The sequence below is a fragment of the Monopterus albus genome, unplaced genomic scaffold (genome assembly GCF_001952655.1).
Source record: "Monopterus albus unplaced genomic scaffold, M_albus_1.0 scaffold443.1, whole genome shotgun sequence".
Lineage (NCBI taxonomy): Eukaryota > Metazoa > Chordata > Actinopteri > Synbranchiformes > Synbranchidae > Monopterus > Monopterus albus.
The window spans coordinates 77,441-97,946 of NW_018128323.1; the positions used below are offsets into that span (position 1 = coordinate 77,441).

At 40.8% G+C, this 20,506-nt stretch overlaps 1 protein-coding gene across 1 annotated transcript in view; it reads left to right on the forward strand.

Moving 5' to 3' along the window:
• nkain2 (sodium/potassium transporting ATPase interacting 2) overlaps positions 1-20,506 on the forward strand; it is a 78,882-nt gene that overhangs the window by 34,174 nt on the left and 24,202 nt on the right. The window contains exons 2-3 of the mRNA XM_020587182.1: positions 6,959-7,096; positions 8,042-8,122. Of these exons, the coding sequence (XP_020442838.1) occupies positions 6,959-7,096; positions 8,042-8,122 (219 nt within the window). The remainder of the gene's footprint in view (positions 1-6,958; positions 7,097-8,041; positions 8,123-20,506) is intronic.

The following is a 20,506-nucleotide window of genomic DNA, read 5'->3' on the forward strand; positions in this document are numbered from 1 at the left end:
AGCCAGCTACTGTTTTGTGTTCCCCCCATGGACTGTTCCTCCGGACCGTGGCTCCACTCTCCCCTCCCAGGCAGGTCAATGCTCAGTCGCCTATCTGTTCCACTATTGCCTTCATCTCTCTGTCTCTACCTTCAGTAGCCACCATCACCACCGACCAGCCCAGGAGTGACCCAGCCTACGCAGCTCGGCCCAGCTCTCCATCTCTTCGCCTCCTGCTGTTGGTCAAACACCCGGCTACTACTCATCGACAGGACTACGCATTATTTCCCTCGGTGTATTTTTACTCTCACCATCACTGTACATAATAAATCACTGCTTGCATCGAAGTCGGCTACCTGGGTCCGCCTCTTTCTCGTTCGCTCACTGACAGGTGCGAACGGCACATAACAAGAGACCAAACTGTTTTTTGTACCCGGCTGTAAACATGTGTATTTCTGCTGTTAGTTGGGCATTTTAACCTGGGAGTCTACGTAAAGCGACTCCCTTTTGGAGCCATCCTCAAGCATTCCCACATTTTAACTGGTCTGTTTTGTTTATTTTTAATTAATTATATTTCTTTTAAATATTTTTTTGGGCATAATTTCTTTTATGGGTTAAGGAGGTTGCAGCCAGACACCACCAATTAATGTGATACCTCCTCCTGTTTCTAGTAGTTTTTAAGACCTTCAGAAAAGGTCATTAAAGCCTGAGTCATCTATATAAACTTTGGGATTTTTCACAGGGGCTAAACGTAGGCAGTGTTGCATCATAACAACACTTAGTTCATTTGTTTGAAGGCAGTGTGAACCATGAACAGATTAGCTGCAAACACCAATAGTAGGCTAGATCTCTTCTGCCATGACACAGCTGATGTCAACTGTCAAACTGGTTCTGTTCAAGCATAACCCAGCGTTTCTCTGTTACTCAGATCTTGACCTCTTTACACTGGCTCCCCATCAAAATTCTAATTTGGTTTAAGATTCACCACCTATAATTAGAAATGTACTGCAGCCTTAGAACATCAGTAATATCTTCTGATATTAGGTGCTCCACCTTCACAACTATATGAGACTGTGCCTTTGAAGCCCCATTCCTTTGGACTTTAGTCCATGGACTCTGTGGACATCTTTAAAAAGCAACTCAAAACCCACCTGTAGACTTTGATATTTTTCTTTTTGGGGTAAGTGTTCTAGTTGGATGGATATGGAAACAGTCTAATTTACAGATTCTGACACAAATTTTAGTTCCTCCCTAGAAAAACCGGTGCTTTCCCAGAGTCAGTTTTCAAACACCCATATTATTTCAACCCTGGTGTGTCTTTTCATCCTCACCTCAGCATGTTAAGCGGCAGAAGCACATGATGAAATGTGAGAACTGAATGAAATATTAAGCTGGATTGCTCAAAGTATCTTGAGAATCTCTTTCCCCAGCCTAGAAAGCCCCTTAAGGTCAGGAAATTTGAAATATACACCACAGGGCTCAGAAGAAGCTTAGCACAACTCTGGGAAGTTTAGCTAACTCACACAAAGGTACCACCAGCTTTATGAATCACAGGTATTAAAACAGTGTCTGTTTCCATGAAACCACTGTTATAGGGTTTGTAACCACAATCTTAAGTATACCAACCTAATGGTTATCTCGGATTGTTATTTTACATTAGGTGGGACTCTCAGTTGGAGTTGTGTGCAGTCTATCTATAGCTGAATGACTAAGGACATTATGGTGGAAACTGGATATTTAATGGAGAGATTTCCACCTATGATCATCACTGTATTGTACCATTTCCACCCCTCTTTTTGATTCTCTCCTTCCTTCACCATTTGCGCCCACTCCTTCACTCTATATCCTTTTATCTTTTCCCCTCTTGCTTTGCTTGCCCCATCTTCCCTGCTGTCTTTGCTCTCTCTCTCAGAGCTCTAAGTAGCCACAAATGGTCCCTAATAGCCTCCAATGGAGATGAATTGATCGTTGTGTGAACCAAATCGATAGGAGATTGCTTTTGCTGTACACAGTGGGACACTGTGCAGGCAGGCGGCCTTAATTAAGTTAACAGTAAACCACGATTGCTTCGGAGTTTTATTAGGAGAATAAAGTTTACGATTATTACAAAGACAGAAAAAAATGATGGTTTCGGAATGAAAGCTGTAGAGGAGAAAATAAGGGCATATATTTACCTCAACGTTTGTCCGATTTGCTTGGATGTTGCTACACAGTCGTAATGCTCCCTGTCTGACTCATGTCTGTTGGATGGTTTCTCACTTCCTAAGCCTGTTTCTCTTTCCACTCCATCCCCGCTGCTTTCCTCTACCAGCTTCTTCTCACTATCCATTTCACCCTGTCCGACCTCATCTCTTTCTCTTCATCCCTCCCCCTTTTGCCGTCCTCTCTGTCGTCTGTAATGGGATGAGCAGCAGAATTTGATCAGCAGTTTTTAAAGGTCACAAAACCAAGCGAAAACTCTGAGCCAGAGGGCCCCGGGAACGAGGGAGGGGAAGGATGAGATTGTGGAAAGGAGGCGGCATGTGGGAGAGATAACAGGTCAGTGGAGTCAAGGGAGGAAAAGGGTGGTAAGCTAGAGAAGGAAATGCTGCGTGTAGAGAAGACGGCAGGTGAAAGGTAGAGCTGGACAAAAAGGAGAGGCAGAGAGAGATGGGAGTGGGGGAGATGGTGCAGTGAAGGAGGGAAGAGATGGAAGGAAAGAGGGAGGAGACAGATGAGGTAATTTGCTGTTTTATGACACAACAGATCTGGTAACGGATGAATGCATATTAAATATGTAGGAGAGGAAGAAGAGAGGACGAGAACAGGGTGTGATGATGAGAAAAGGAAAGAACGGAGAGCTAGAGAGGAAATGAGAAGATGAGAGAGCATTAATAGAAAGAGTGAGTGGGAGAGGAAAGAAGGTGAGGAGGGAGGAATGGAGTGACAGAGGGACAGAAGATGAGACATTTTCATTTCTCTCACCCACCGTTTCTCTCTCATCTTCTTTTTTCCTCAGTAACAGTCAGCTCTTAATCACCTCTCAATCTCTTCAGGGCCTCTCATCAGATCTCTGGGCCTGTCTCTCTCCATCATTTGCCATCTTATTCTCTCTGTTCTCTTTTTCTGTTTAAGATAAAAGACACTTTTATCACTCCGCAGTGTCTCATAATGGTCATACAGTGCAGCTGTCTCCCTGTCTGGAGCAATAATCATTTTTTCAAATCACTCTATCATTCATTATGAAATAGACCAAAATCTTTTCCAAACTCACCAAAGACTTTCTCTCTGTCCCTGTTTTCTCCTCTGCCTCTCTGTCCCTTTCATCACTCTTATCTTTCTGCTGCCAGTCTGTTTCCTAAGCATTTGCGTGCGAGTGTCTTTCATCAGCTGCATGTCTGTGGCGTGTCTGCCTTCCTGGGCATGCAAAGGGAGAATATATTGTAGTTGCTCATAGTGTAAATGGCAGCTTTTTGACTCTTTATTCATATTTAAAGAGTAATTTAACACATGCTGGAAATCTTGCGTTTGGCTTTACCCTCTTGCTTTGATGTAATGATGCAGAAGTGTAATTTGGGGTGTGTCAGCATATGGGGACATCCCTGTTGAGTGTGGTTATAACTGCAACACAGCAGATTTTGTAGACCATTTAACAATACCCCTGCATAATACAGGGTGTGGTCAGAGGCGAAACAGACTTGAAACTTTTACCCAACTTTCAACCATTAAAATCTCTACAATCTGAAAATGTCTCTAGACAAAATATATTAGCTGCTAGTTATTTTTCAGAACCAGATTAATTTAAAAAATACAATATAATCATAAGACTTTATCCATAGTGGAAGATTTACTTGTTGCCCAAACAGTAATTCAACTTATAAGCGTTAAAGCTAGCTCCCCCTTTACCATTAAAGTGATGAACACAATAAATGCATAATTAATTATAAACCAAGTGCATTAAAGTTAAATGTGCCATTCTGCATAATGAGTACTTTTACTGTTAGTACCTTAAGTATGTTTTGATGCTAGTACTTTTGTACTTTTACTTAAGTAACATTTTGAATGCAGGACTTTTACTTTTACCAGAGTCAGATTCCTCGTGTGTCCGACACACCTGGCCAATAAAGCAGATTCTGATTCTGGTTCTGATTCTAACTGAGTATTTTAACACTGTGGTATTGTAACTTTTTCTTAAGTAAGAGATCTGAGTACTATTTCCACCATTATTCATAAATGCAAACATGTCAGTCATATTTAGCTCACTAAATAGTTATAAATGGCCACTGTACTGCCTTATTAGCTTTATAATGGACAAATAAACTGACACACATTAAGACTTCTGTGCTGTGCCCACAGTATATATACCAAGATTAACAAGCTGAATGTGAACCCTTTTGCTTTAAGCAGTAGAACTGAAATGAACATCTCTGCCAGCAGCATCAAAGCCTGTCACGGTGGATCCCAAAGGACCCGACTAGCCCTGCTTGAAGCTCCACCTGTACAGTGCTGAACCTTTCACCAGCTGCACTTCTCACACAACTGCCATATCTGCTAACATGGCTGCTAGTGACTATGCTATGTGCACGTCTCACCATCTCTCTCCCCCAGAAGCCATAGGTGTTGAAAGGCTGAGTGAGTTCACACCTTAGGCTAAGATTCACACCGGCACTGGAGTCACGTGCAAAGGATGCAGGGATTACGGGCATGTGGGGCTGCATGTATGCTTTGTCTTTTGTCTTCCAGGAGAACTGAGTGACATAATTACGGAGCGCAATGTACTGATGCAGCTGAAGTTAGTTGTTTTGCAGCTGAGCCATGTAATGAGAAATTCACATCAAAAGCTGAGGCTGGCGCAAAGGAACAGATGGTCTGGTTTTGAATATTACTCTTTATTTGCATCCACATAAACTCGGGTTAGAACAATAATCTCCATCAACAAAAAAATTGTTTTTGCGGACTGATGATTAAGGATGCGGGCAGTACTAGCCAAGAGAAATCAATATGGCTGCTGCCCATAGTGTACAAACAAATTCTTTATCCCTCCGATCAAATTTTATCTCTTCTCCTTCTGTTTGCGTGATTTATTGTATGTTTTTGGGGTGAATGTGAGTGTCCCAGCTGGAGTGAAGACTGTTTATATCATTGGTGATGAAAGAGGGCCCCCCAGGGGCCTCAGTAATGGCCTAGGAGGCCCCTGACTTCTTATAATGGCCTTTGAATGTGCGTATGTGTGTGTTTGTGAGAGAGGCACAGTTGCAGCACTCTATAATTGTCAATCGAGAACACGCTTTTACATAATAAAATGAAGCCAATACACAAAGAAACACACAGACAGAGAGACGAAGCCTGTCCCACACATAAAGGCACTCACACAAAGACACACAATGTCTCTCTGTCTCACACAAACCTTGACTCGCTCACACACAAACACACACATTGTGGTGCCAGCTGAGCCCAGTGTGCCCAATAACAGCAGGTGCTGTCAAGTGCAAGCACAGTAGACCTACCCTGACATGGAAACACACACACACACACACGAGTGGATGCACATGTCAGCACCCCACACACACATACTCATTCACACAGCTTCCTCGTCTTGTAAATTTCACATCCGATAAATGTTCTCATATCATATAACTGAAGTCAGAAAGTGTAGTTTATACAAGGTTACATTTTATGCATGCGTTATGCAGTGTGTGTGTGTGTGTGTGTGTACCTGCTATTTGGCTGTGAAAGCCCGTAGTGGTGCCATATGGTCTCACATTAGGGCACTCGAAACTCAGCCATCCAGAAGTGTGTGTGCATTTGTGTGTGAAGAAAGTGTGAATAACAGAAAATAAAGCCCTTGATTTGATATGTAAGCTGAAGGTGTTTAAACACTTGTAGTCGATAGTTTAAAAGAGTAAATATCTGTCTCCTTTGGGGCTAAATGAAGCTAATAGCTGCATCCTTGGCAGTCTTTCTTAATGTACCCTTTTCTTTGTCTCTCCTCTTTGTCCCTGCCTCTCTCCCTCTCTCTCTCTCTCCTTCAGTGAGTGTGTTAATATATTTAGCAGTGCCGTATCATACGCTGTGCTGAGTTCATTAACTATCTCAGCATGAGGCTCCAGTGACTGAATGATAATAAACTCACACACACAGCCCTGGGAGCCCAGCACTAATTCATACATAACTGATTACAGTTTACTTTAAGTTATGATTAAATCGCTAATTGTGAATACATCCTCTTTAACCTCACGAATTCATTAGTAAGTCCATCACTGAGGAACGGACATGTGTATCGCTTGAATTCTAATTAACCCTAAGTTTTGAAAGTTTCTAAATAGCCTGAAGATAATTAGTCACTTCACATAACCGATTAGCTGAGTTGAAAAAAATTTAATACTTGAATTTTTCGTTAGTGTCATTGTTGCCGATGAATATAGTAAATGCAAAGTGATCTAATGAAATATAAGACCTAATATAGAACAAAGCTGTGTTGTCTGTATACAGTTCCAGTAATGTGTAATGGCTGATTCTTCATAATAAAACAAAGGGAGAAACGATTTTTTAGGTGGCCATGTGACAATGAAGATTAATTAGTCAATCAGTTTAAACGGGGAAATAATGCTAAATAATTGCAATTCATTGACATAAAAATGTCAGTCTCAGCTTCCCAGAGCTTTAGATGGTGTTTTTAGACTGCTGTTATTTTCCAGTTAAAAATCAAAAACTTAAAAATACTCCATTAACTGTCCTCTGTGAGAAAGACCAGCTGCAAATCCGCACATCTGAGCATGTGAAACCATCAAACGTTTGGCAGATTCAGAAACCGACTGTAATGATCTGTTGTTTATCACAATACTGTAGATAAACTTTCGATTGACTTATTGATTCACCTGTGCACCTTTCTGTGCGTGTCCATGGTTTTTTTTGTCAAATGTTTTGTTAAGATCACAACCTGCTGTTGCTGATTTGCTGTTTCTTTACCTCCTCCTCCTCTTCGTCCTCTTCCTCTCAGGTCAGTGTGTTGGAACGTCAGGTGATCGATTTCCTGGGCTACCAGTGGGCTCCCATCTTGACCAACTTCCTCCACATCATCATCGTCATCCTGGGCCTGTTTGGCACGATTCAGTTCAGGCCGAGATACATCACTGGGGTGGGTTTTACACACTTACACGCACATTTACTCTTTGGATACATATTTTAAATATCTTTTGCTCTAGATTTAACAACAGCCTCTTTTCTGTTTCACTGGATTTTAGTTTGCTATCCATGAAAATTGTATGTCATGTCAGCACATGACTAAATAGCTGCACAGACTGTAACATTCTGTAACATTCAGTGTGCAACAGTTTGTCCTCACTCCTGTGTTAACTAAAGCTAATCGTACGTGTTATGTACAGCAAGAATCATGACCCAGTTTTCAGTATTTATTGAAAGAATTGCCAACTGGTGGATCCAATAGTCAGGAAGTCAGTGTCAAAAAATTCTGAGTATAGTAAATGAAAGGTTAGAACAGTGACATGGAGTGGGAGTAGGAACAACATACCGAGTGGAATTATTTGTTTCTGTCTTCTGTTTCTGGCAGCTGTAGATAAAATCATATTTCAGAAAACTTTCAGAAGTTCCCACAGTGGCTGTAGGCCTCCATGCATCCCTCCCACACATCATACACCACCCCGAGACGTTCACATGCACACAAACACACACACACTCACACTCACATGCAGAATATTTAGTGAAAAAATGCAGATAATGAAAGCGGATGAAAGTTTGATCAAAGCTTATAAATTCTGCCTTCCTTCCACCATTCATTCATTCTTTCCTGCCTATTACTGTTCTTTACACACATACACACTTGCTGTCCCACCAACCATTTTTCTCTCCGTCTGGTTTGATTCAGATGATTGGTTGCACTCCCTGCCGCTGTTTTTGTTTCTCTGCATCTTAACAACATCAAAACTGACGCCTCCCTCTGTCTTTTCTCTCCATTGCACTCGCTCCAAATGCAAGACATGAACACGCCTTTTTAATTCTCCACCAAAAGCCTGTCAAATCTTGTCTGCCCCTCACGTTCCTCTCTCCCTCTGTCTCTCTGCAGTATGCAGCCTGGCTCGTAGCGTGGATGACCTGGAATGTTTTCATCATCTGTTTTTACCTGGAGGTTGGAGATCTGTCCAGAGTAAGAAAACATTTCCTGGGACTATTTCTGCATTCTTATAAAGTCATCTGCAGTGCATGTCAAAATGAACAGCCACCGTCACTTCACTGATTGTATTACAGCATTACTGCATGCAAGATTTCTATGATTAGCACCGGCCACCATGGCAAGCAATATTCTATATTGTTCTTATAGTCAACAGACCCCATGAAAAGACCTAAACCAGCAATAAACAGATCCTACTAACAAGTGCTGCCTGTATAAGCAAAGCCTGATAAATCTAACTCCTCTGCCCAAAAACTACTGAAAACACTCCAGGGAGCCACAGTGTTGCACTGAGTGACATGTTCCCTCATTACCATGAATCTGGGAACTGCAGTTTATTTTGAGTCATTCAGACATAAATCATTCTGCTGCTTAATACTCACTAGCTGCCTAATGTTTATTGCTCCACAGCTGAAAATAGTCCCCCCAAAAATGCACAATTTACTTTTTTTTAAATTATTCTAGAGTGCGTCTGCTCTTTGTGACGCAATGTTTAAGACTTACATCTTAAGTATAAACCAACAGGTTTGGGGTTGAGGGCCTCTGATAAAGAATTTGGAAAATATTAAGACTGGTACATTTTTTGCTGTTTTTTCATGAGAGTCACTAAAGAAAATATAGAATAACACAAACCTTAACATTTAATAGTCTTTCATTTACATTTAGAAATTTCTATATCAACCCAGTCCAGAGGAGCGTGGTAATGTACTTGAAGCTATTTAGTAACTGTCAAAATTGCTTTCCACATAAACTAACACAAACCCATGAATGACTCCTATGAAAGAAGTGTGAGACAAAGGTTTTGTCTTCATGTGCTTTCACTCACACTGCTCTCACAGCCTGTTCTGTTGTTGATATGCTCTCTGCAAGCCATTGTCAGTACTCAGCAAAGATCATTTATGAAGTAAATGAAGTGTCACTTTGTAGCTTTACTCCACAATCACAAGTGGAAGTGTTTGTGACTCACACACACAAAAAAAAGGCACACCTTTCTTTATGGTAAAAGACTGTGGTGGTAAGATGTACCTGAAATAACCGCAAGTGCTGAAATCTCTCTGGAATTTCTCTCTTTTTCCGTCTTCTGACCGGAAAGGTCACCTAATTTCATATAATGGAACTTCAGCTGCCATAATTGACGGGGGGCAAAACCCTGTCAGCGGCTACTTCTACAGGCCTCTCACTGATGCAGTTATCACTTAAGAGGGGTAAAGATAAGGTATGCATCCTGGAAAGATGATACTCATTTTGCACCTTTCATCTAGCTAGAATGTGAAAGCACGACCTGAGGTGATTTGTGCAATGGGATCGAAATTATTCTTTAATGCTTCCTGTTTGGATTTTTACTTGGCTTTCTTGCTATAGTGTAAATGAGGGGTGTAATTCTAACAGACTGATTCATGATGATGTATGGCTAATGAAAGCATGTCAGTTCTTTGCATTGCTATTAGACACTCATATATTATAGATGTAAGACATGAGTTGAGGTTCAGTTCTTTTCACCCTCGCTTTGAAAATGTGAGTCTGCTTTTCTGCATTAGAGTTTGTTGATTTTAAACACAGATTATCAACTTGGACAATTAATTAGGGCCAATCAGCGCTTGTATAAACAGAATAAATCAGTTGATGGGAGCGCTGATTACGGCTGATTACGCTCTGTGGTATAACTGTGGTTTTCTCTCTAAAATTTGCTGTAAATTACTTGTTCTGTTGGACAGTTATATAACGTGTCTTCTATCCATTTAATAAATCACAGAAAATTACAGTTATAGCACCACATATCATCTATCCTAATCCTCATATTATTCTCACTTTTTCTATCTTAATTACCTTGAGTTCAGACTCTGGGTATCTGCACATATTCACCAGCTAGATCTCCTGTCTCCTCTGGTACTCACTTGTTCTCCAATACACCCATCCCCTCTCCATCTCATCTCTCTCCACTGACATACAGACTGTAAGCCTTGTTAGGTTTTGTTGCCATCCTAACTATGGCCAGAAGTTGCAGTCAGTCAACAGTTGTATAAAATCACTATCACACTGAAATATCAGCCTGCTCTGCCCTTTTGGAAGACGAGAGAGTAATTCCAGGAACACCTGGAATAAAAGCAGCATAATAATATGCACAATAAAATTAATGATGTCACCACATTTAGCATTTATGTTCCATCATAAAATATAATATCCAAAAGACCCTTTTATAAAAGGCCTTGGTTCTGGTTTCTAGAAATGATGAAAGAGCCACTTAATTGGTGACACCTTTATCAATTACCTGCTGACCAATCAGAGAGAAGCGTGCTCGAACCAGATGCTGAACAGCTTGTGTTTATGACCAGAACAGTCTGCATGCACCTCCCTCAAGGGCACATCAACCTTGACCCAGTTACTGAGAGAGAGAGGGGAGCCACAAATGCCTATGACCCCCCCCCGATTCACCAGCTGTTGTATGATATACAGATCCATCACCTACTGTTCCAAGGTTTGTTTACTGACCTTAGGGCTATTATTACACTGGGCCACATGTAAAACAACTCTGGCTACAGTATGTTTGTGATTGTTGTCATCTAGTTTGAAGCTCCGTCAAAAATGTGACAAAGCTAGATTTATTTTCTGCTGCACAGTGTTCATATTACAGAAAGGTTAGTCTTTCTTCATTTTAGTTAGCATAACAAATGGCACACATGGAACACATCCCAATCATGGCAACAGTACAAATTTAAGATGGTGGCAAGCCTTGGATTTCATAGCAGACACAAAAATAAAAAAGAATTATGACATAATTTTAACAAAAATAAACTAAAACCAAACTAAAATGTGAGTACAACATATTTTTTTGTCATAAAACTAAAATTAAATCAAAATTGGGATCCAAATTAATTATGTACTATTCACATCAGAGCAAACCAAATAGGTTTAAAGTTGAAATCTAATGTCATGGCGGTGCAGCAAAAAAAAGAGATGCTAAAGATCTGGGTCACAGATGATAAAAATACTGTACATGGTTGATACAGATAACAAAGATTGAGATGAGCATGTACCATAGTGACAGGTTTTTTCCTGCTAGTCTCACTTCTTTTTATGTATCTTGCACAATGGTCCAGAATAACTTGCTAGTGTTTGATAAGGATAATGATGGTGTGCTTTGTGCTTCAAGAATACTGTGATAGAAATGAAAAACACCCAGTCTTCCTTCTCCATTACTTTCTGATGCAGCTCTTGGTCTCCCTCCCTCCCCCACAGCCTATCATCAAGTCTTTTTCTTGTTGTTTTTTGAAGTGCCTTGTGAATCTTGCCAGAGTTCATCCATTCTTGGCCATTTAGTCATTCTCTGCTTGCCCTGCCGTTCCAATAGTTCTCCTCTCATTTCAGATCCTGCTTCTACCACCTGCCCTGTAGTAACCCCAGTTCTTCACACCTTTTCCTTGCACCCGGTTGCCCCACCCTCCTGTGCGCCATTCCCTCATTAGCACTTTAATATAGGCCTGCTTCCTTTTGTCATCTGTCAGGATGTACTTTCCAGCCTTGTTTCCTGTTTCCAGCCTATTTATTTAGGCTGGCTGGTTTCTGCCTGCCTGTTGCTCACCTCTGCCTGTCTGCTGACTTTATCCCTGCCCAGTACCCTCCTACCTGTCTTTCTCTGCATTACTGTAAATAAAGGAACTTTGACAGTCTGTCTCTAAGTTGTAAACTTGAGTTCAGTATGTTTTTTAAACCATGATAGAATCTGTCCATCTCGCTCTTCTTCATCTGCTTGCTTCCTTTTCGTTCACTTTCATCCTCTAGATTTATCATGTCAAGACTTGAGGAAGTGTGTCCCTGTCAGGACAGTGTTATTTATGGTCAATAAGAATTCGTAGTGCAGGGTTGTATGTATTGGTCAGTGGCGAGTGCCAGTTAAATACATTACTTTATACACTTGGTCCATTACTTTGAGGTCACAGGACAAAAGTGATTGCGACAGACTCCATTTTTCTTCATTACAGAGAGCTGACATCTTTCAGTGTATGAAAGGGGCAGCGAATCAAACTCACTTTGATTTATGCCATGTTATCTGTGATTCTTGGATTTGTACTGTAAGTTCGATGTAATTTTCCAGTGCCAACACTTTTATTCATGAATAGATCTGATATCTAGTGCCAGCGGTGTAAGTTTATTAGAACGCCGATCAGACAGCCAGGGACGTAAGTGAATACTTAGAGGCCTGGCTTCAAAATTTAAATGAGTATACTGCAGATGTTCCCAATATTAGCACAGCAACAGGTAAGTCAGAAAGATTAGGGCTGTATGAAATTAGCCAAACTTCTACAATATGACATTTGGCTTTCATATGGAAAGTAAACCCAAGACAGTGAGCGGAAAGCTGGGAGAGACAGTGAGGAGGAGATATGCATCAGAGTGTGTCAGCTCAAGTTGAAGTCATGAAGTGAGGCAGACAGATGGATGGACATAGAAACAGACAGATCATCATGACTGAGATAATGACAAATCGTGACACTGCATTAGGAGGACATCAGGAGGAGCATGTTGCATGTCAGACATGGATCACTGACACTGTCACAAGCATACAGTATGGCTCTAACAAATTTTATTAATTCGTCAATTATTTTGAGTCAGAGTTCTCTTTTGCCATTGAGGATGGCTACCCACTAGTGTTGATTGTGTGCATCTTTTGAAGTTAATACTACATGACCACAAGAAATTAATCATATGAATGGTGGGGGCAGTGTATTAGGAGGTAAAGTAAGGTCAGTAATGGACTCTAAACAGCAACGATGGCAGAAAGCTATGAAGACAAACCAAACTGTAATGAGCCACTGCCACTTCTTAAACAACAGACTGATCTCCTTTGAGCATTTAACAAAAATGGAAGTTCACAATGAAGGTACAAAAGCGACAGGCAAGTAAAGCTATGATGATGCTTGCTTTACAGCTGCTTATCTACACATGCAGTACATGTTGTTAAAAAGCACATATATGCTGTAGACATATGTGATGAGCTTTAAAGCACCATCATGCTTGTCAGATAGTCAGAAAGCATGTGAAATCCCTTCCACCTACTCACCGCTACAATTAGAGTGGCTGTGTCCGAAAATGTCTTACAGTGACAGTCTGACAAGCACGCCTTCTTCAGGCAGAGCTCGGCCAGCTGTGCGGAGGCTGGATGGGAACTTTTTTCTTAAGCTCTCTGTTTCATTTCTCACGCAACTGCTCCCTTTGCTTTTTGTTTGTAAAGTGCATGGCAATGAATGACTTTGAGAAGAATGTGCCTGATTTATGAACTATTGCATCTGTTTCAAGGCTTTACTCCACACCTTAGAAGGTGGCCATTTGAAGCTGCCATAAGCAGTCTAGTCTCTGATAAATTGGATTACAAATTGTATGAATTAGTTTGTTTCACACATTAGAATTGCTCATTTGTTATGACTTGTAGCAACAGCAACTTTTATGTATATGTTTGATGATGCTGTAAAGAAAAACAACCAGATAATGAATTAAAAGACTAAACTACAAAGCACTCAGAGAGTGCAAACCTCTGCCAAATATAATACAATGGCATAATACCAGTTGTATGGATGAAAATTATAAGAGCTTTGAGCATGGCTCAAAATCTCAGCCATCAGGCTCTCGCCCAGCTGTGGCTGCATAGAGTAGATCTTCCCCATGTTGCTCTGTGCTGTTGCCTCGCTGGACTTCTTCAGTCCCTGTTTTGCACATCAGGGTGTACTGACTGACAGCACTTGGTTTCCACTGACAGTGAATGGGCACCTGTCACTAACCCAGGGATTTGTCTCCGTATGCGCTTGGAGTGCTCAGCAGCACAGCCGTGCACTTTGGCCATAAGGGGGCCCACATATAGTCAACTGCGTCTCCATCACTGACAGTGGTGAAAAATAATTTAAAATATCCTTGTATCCAAATGAAAATCTGGATCAGCACCAGAATTTTCCATGGGCCATACCCTACCTCTCCAAAAAATTTAAAAAATTCATCAAAATCTGTTCATTACTTTTTGAGTTGTACTGTAAACAAACAAGAAAACAAACAACCCAACAAATGCCAGCGCAAACCCCTGCTTTTGGTGGATGTTAATAGCAAAACATGTTTGCCTTTTAAATTGTATGTTGGATGTACCTTTTTATCACGTGTATATTTTTGCATGAGGCCCCTGTAGAGCTCCATAGGCAAGGATAAGGTGTATATCCTGTCTTGGCAGTTATTTGAGTTTAAGTCTGTCACACTCCCATCCTTCCTGTCACTTGCTGTCGCACTATCTAATATAGCAGCAATGCCATAAAATTAATCCTTATAAAGATTTCTGATGTGGCATCCCTGACAGATTTGGAGAGGAGCCTGTGGAGAGAGAATTGTCACCATGTTGCAAACACGCACACACTCACAAATTCACTCTCTCGCTCTCATATGCACTCTTAGACAGCTAACTGTCACTAGTCCACTGTCATATAAAAGATGCAGCCACCCTCTGGGTGTCAGATGACACACAGCTACAGACACATAGATACACACATACTGTACATCGCCCTCAGCTGTCAGTCATTAACTGAGGGGGTGGGGTGCTGTTTTGGGGGGGCGGGAGGGTTCCCACATGCTTTTTTGCATACTGTATGTGTGAAAGTGTGTGTCTGTAAATGTATGTGCATGTGTTGATGTCTGCTTGCTCTGCCAGTCATAGGAGAATTTGTCATTCATTATAACAGTCACAAGAAAGCATGAGGGACACATACTTATGAACACACTCCTCATCCAAACAGATGAGAAACAGTGCCATTTTGAATCCCATATCTAGCCAGGCATCTAATTTCACTCCTCAAACGCACAATGGCGTGGTGACAGAAAGAGAAAGGAGTGGCTGCAGGGACAACATTAGAATGTGAGATAAAAATGAAAGATAGACGAGAACGAGGGAAAACTAAAGATTTAAAGACTGGGGCTAGAAAAGAAAGTTATCGAGACAGAGAGGTTCAGACAGGCGATGGTATGATGGGAGCTGTAGAAGATGTCATGTTATCGAATGAAGCCACATGTGAGTCAGTGTCCCTTTCAAGAGAGGGGAAGAGGGGACAAAGGAAAATGTAGAAAAAGTAGAAACAGAGAAAGTTAGAACAACAAAACCTCATAGGAAGACATGATTGCTCATCTAACAGGAAATAGTAAGATATGTTCCTTTCATAATAATTTCATATCAACATCAATAGCCACTGTTATCAGCGCAGGGCAAGCATTTTACTGCAGGATAAATTGTTGAAGTAATATGACAGTAAATCAAACTGCAAACTACCCACTTCATCCCTGAAGAAAGTAAAAAACAGATTGCCAGGGCCAGTTTGAATACTAATAGTCACTTAATTTTACTCCCATCAGTGTTCATTCACCACCACCGACTGAGACGATGAATGAGAGGATCCCACCCATTTAATCACACGTTCAAGTTAACATCCAGCCCAATTCACTGAGTTAATGCATCAGCCCTGACTGTGTTTGATCAATGGATGCATTTGTTGAAATCATGGCATGAAATTGCCTTTTTCATCAACATGTCTCTAGTGGGATATTCCTACCAGCCAATTTCATTATTTGAGCCCTGAGCTATTATTACTGGTGATTCGATTTGATCATTCATTGTTACTGTATAGTTTCATGTGCAACATCAAGAGTTAGTTTTTAATTGTTCAGACATAACAAAGTGATTGAACACAGATTGGCTGTATGCCACAGTAGATAATGGATCTGACTGACTTAACTTTCAGGCTTTGGATTGTGGCTGGTGTTAATATCCTGGCTGTGTATCAGCAGTAATGTTTGTTTTCGTTGTACATGCTAAACTGCCTCTATTTTACAACTCATTTAATGTGTATTTCTTGAAGGTTTGAACTAATGAGCTCCTTTGGAATTGAGGAAGAAAAGGGTCTGAAGAAGGTGTGACTGATGGAAACATTAGAAGATAATTATGATTTATTATGTCCTGGGTCTTATTTTGTAGTTTGGGCCCTCACTGTCATTGATCGTGATATGGTTACACTCATTAAAATAATTGCTGAAATCTGGGAACATGCTGACGTTTATACATCTCAGTTCACATGTCAGTGCAGGAACCATGGACAGTGCACAACATTTACAGTAGATCAGTTTACCATTGGCTTACTTTCTTTTTCAAGTATGATGACTAAGTTTGGGTAAGCAATGAATTAGTGTACCACTTTCCTCCCCACACTTCACACAAATATCTGAAACATTAGGGAACATATGGCTTAGTCTAGCAGGTGTGAGATAGGTTCTCATTAGTCATTTGTATTGCAGTAGTTTAAAGGTGCTACTTCACATTTTGCCTTCTTCATATCTATTCTCCATGGGAACAAGGTTTATAAGCGGAGTGAGAGAGAGCAAAAACTCAACAAGGAGTGATTACAAACAGTGTGGGCAGTGACCAAATGAGCTGAAAGGTCCTAAAATGCTCTGTAGAGCTGAAGAGAACTGCAGTCTGTGATTTCTCTGTGTTCATCTACACAAGCAACACTGTTCACATTTCACATAGTCATATAATCCATTGCTAGTGTAAACATATTGATTAATGCAGCTTTCAGGCACAACTGCTTTATTTGTTTGTGCAATATTCTTTTATTTTTCACTCAATTTTCATTTTAATCCAAGCTGATTTATTGCATAAACAATTAACCCACTGAAAGCTTGAATTAGCAAACACCCTTGTCCTTCACACAAATGTGGATCCCACCTGGGGCACTGGGAGAAGAAATGTGATTGGCCTATTAATCTCAATGGGGTTAAAATTATTATGTTGAGGCATTTGGTTTGGTGTGGTTAAGGTCAGGAGTAGAATGTGGGCATCATCTGTACGCACCCCACACCCCCAGCACATATGCACACACACACACACACACACAAGGACAATTCCCTAACACCCCCAACCAATCTGATAGGAGAAAAGTGCTCTGGGCATCATAGGTTAAGGCCTCATATAACACCCATGGGAAATCACAGCAAAACAATGTAGGGAGATGCACCGTGACTGATGATATTGGTGTGAAATAACACAGAGAGAGCAACATCGAGAGGCAGCAGGAAGAGAGAGAAAATGATAGAAACGGGGATGGAGCCACAGATAGAAGTAGAGGTTCAGTTAAATAGACTGAAAAATTGACTTTAGAGAGAATAAAGCTAATATTGTCCCCTCCCTGATTTTCTGCTCTTGAAGATATGCTGATCTCTGTGGCTGCCTGCAGTTTTGATTGACTGACTGACTGTTATTGTCTGTCAGGCTGTCAGACTGCCTGTTTTATTAACTATTTCACTGCATGTCATATCAAGATTGAATTATATGTTCAGTTTACCTGAGAATGCGTTAGATTATGTGTGAAATTTTTGTGTTTTAAGGTGTGAACATAGTATATGTGAGCCTAGGAAGCAGATGCTGAAGCACCCATTAAGAAAAAGTGCCACTCCCTTCCTTATGCCTGCCTGTCCATCCAGAATGTACAGTATGTAGGTCTGGAGTGTAAAAATATAATTATTTAACTATCTCAATCTATAAAAAATGACTTGAGGGTTGTTACAATAGTAATAAGGTTGTTACATCGAGCGACACTGCCTCCTTTTTAAAAAAGCCACTCTGTGCTCTGTCCAAAATCCGCCTGCTTGTGCTCCGCTCCACTCACATGTTCTGGTCTCCAGTCCAAAGCTAGCGTTAGCTGACTAAAGAATCATTTTGACAGTCAAGTAGAAGAGTCTGCTTGTAGTTAATGTCACACAAAGCACTAACATTCCACAAAGCTCAAATTACTCTGGAACTTAAATTCTATTAATTCAAAACCATGCTAGGTCTGTAATGTCACCAAAACAAACATGATAGCACTAGATACTAATAGTCGCATCTGTTAGAAGTGACTTTTCATGGTTCAAAAAGTGTTTTTTATAACCTTCATTAGGTGGCAGGAGGGGCTAATTTATGGATCATATTTTAACAACACGGGGTATAGAAGCTAGAATAACAATAGAAAAGCTGTAAGCAACAGAGTGTTATGGAGGGGGGTAGTACGGCAGTATGACACCGCGTCCTGTTCCATTTTCACTTGATCTATCAGACAATGTGTAAAATTTTAATTAATGCAGCTTTTACGCCACATCTGCTGTGATCAGATTGGGATACCATGTTGTTCAGTTACTTATCTCCAAGTGCTCCTATAAGTATAGTGTCAAGGTTTAGAGCTATGGTTTTTCAGTTGAAAGAGCATTCTGAATGGTCTCTTTTCCATCCCTCCAGCACTTGGGAGTGGAAGACAAAGAAAACAGAGAGGTGGGAAATTGAGGGGAAAGTGAGAGATAGAAGGGAAGAGGCAGAAAGAGAGCGAGAGGCGGGGGAAAAAGACAGAAGGAAAACAGATGTGATCCATTGAGGCGGCACTAGCCCCCAGTCAGAGACAAAGACCTGAAAGCATGAGTGTATGATCCTCAACAAGCACTTGGGAAATTATAGGCTGTGTGTGCGTGTGTGAGGGACAAAGGGGGAAACAGGGGAGCGAGGGGTGAGAGAGACATCAAGAGGGAAGGAACTATATGGAGGAGAGGTGCAGAGAGGCTGGAGATTAACAGTCAGAAATGGTGCAGCGCTCCCACATGTGCACACACACAGTACTTAGAAATATTAATACAAGCCTAGCCAATATCCTTTGTTTGAGGGTGCACGCCAAACAGTCCATTCATCACCAGACGGATTAATATTTCAAGATTATGTTGGAGCTCTGGCTTCATCGTCCTGGTGGGTTAAATGCTGCAATGCTAAATAAATTCCACCATATAAAATCAATACATCAATGCCAGGACACAGCTGCAATTTAATTGTTTTGTATTCCACTGGTGAGTATGGAGTCATTTGCCTGCAAATTCTCTGAGCAGGTTGTGGACACTACAACACTTCATATTTGTTTTTACATCAAAAAATATGCTTATTTTTCTAATGTGTATTTTAATACCGCACTTTTTTCCCATCTGTACTGGCTTGTTGTGGCGGCTCACTGCAGCTAGATGAATAAAAAAAGAGATAATACAGTTTTTTTTTTTTTAAATTAGCACCAGTCTAGTTTCAAGCTGTATTTCAGACACTGTAACCTCAGTGAACTCATGCACAAGCACAGAATCCTCAGGCACAGTTTAATTTAAAAGGAAAACAGAAAAGTCTACCTTGTTTTTCTAGGTCTCCTATAGATGTGTTGTTTTTATATTGATGTGGTTAAAAGAAACCATCTAGACAAAATATGCTGTACAGTGACGTTTTGCTGCAGCGTCTTATGTTCCCATAATCTCCAAGTGGTTAGCACGACTAAGTTTGCTGAGTTCGGACACATTCTTCTGGTTGTTGTGTCATTTTTTACAGCATTCACACAGTGAGAGGATACTGCAGAAGTGGTGAGGCAGTGTGTCCTGCTACTTCTTAATGATGTTTTGCCAAATTTGGTTTTTCACTGATAATTACTTTTGTGTTGATGTGTGCATGTTTATTTGAGAGGCTAATTAGAAATGCACTGATACTGGCTGTACTGAAATAATTATTAGCCCCTCCCAACCCTGTTTAACAGTGAGAAAGAGAGGGCAGACGGAGAAGCAAGAGCGGTAAGAAGCTGAAGAAGAGAATGAGTAAAAGAGAGAACGAGTGGGAGAAGGCACTGGAACAAGTCAGTGACAGGAAGAGACAGACAGAGGGAGAGTGATGGTAAAGATGGAGCAAGAGAGATATTTAGAGAGATTTTACTCATTAAAAAGAGGAACATAACAAGGGGAGATGGCATTAATCAGAGCTCTGTGCTAATGAGGCATTTACTCATTACAATGAAATAGAGAGAGGCCAAGGAAGAAAAGAGGGGAGAAAAAAGGGTGGAGGGGGGACCTCAATATGAATTAAGAGAGAGGAGAATAGGGGAAAAAAGTAACAATAATGGAGAGAGGTGACAGAGCCATGTGTGTGTGTGATGGGTGGACAAGTGAGACAGGTAAACATGGAGTGGGATGTTGGCTCAGGTGTTGTCTATTTAACAATTTTCCATTTGTGTTCTTCACTGCCCATTTGTCCATTCATTCAAATATGTATGCCACAGTTGTCAAAGGTGGCAATCCCACTGAAAATGTACTTTCTTTAAGGTCTGTGGTTCGTCTACCATTTCAGTAGCACAAGATAACCACAGGCGATACGTGGCTTCCTGGTAATTTCATTTCGATAGACAAATACAAGAAAGTCTAACTTTTTTTGACATCTTGCTTAAAAAGATGCATCGCCATGAGGTAAAAGTCATTTTTGTTCTTAACCATGCTTTTAAAGAGCTTTTTATTCAACTAATG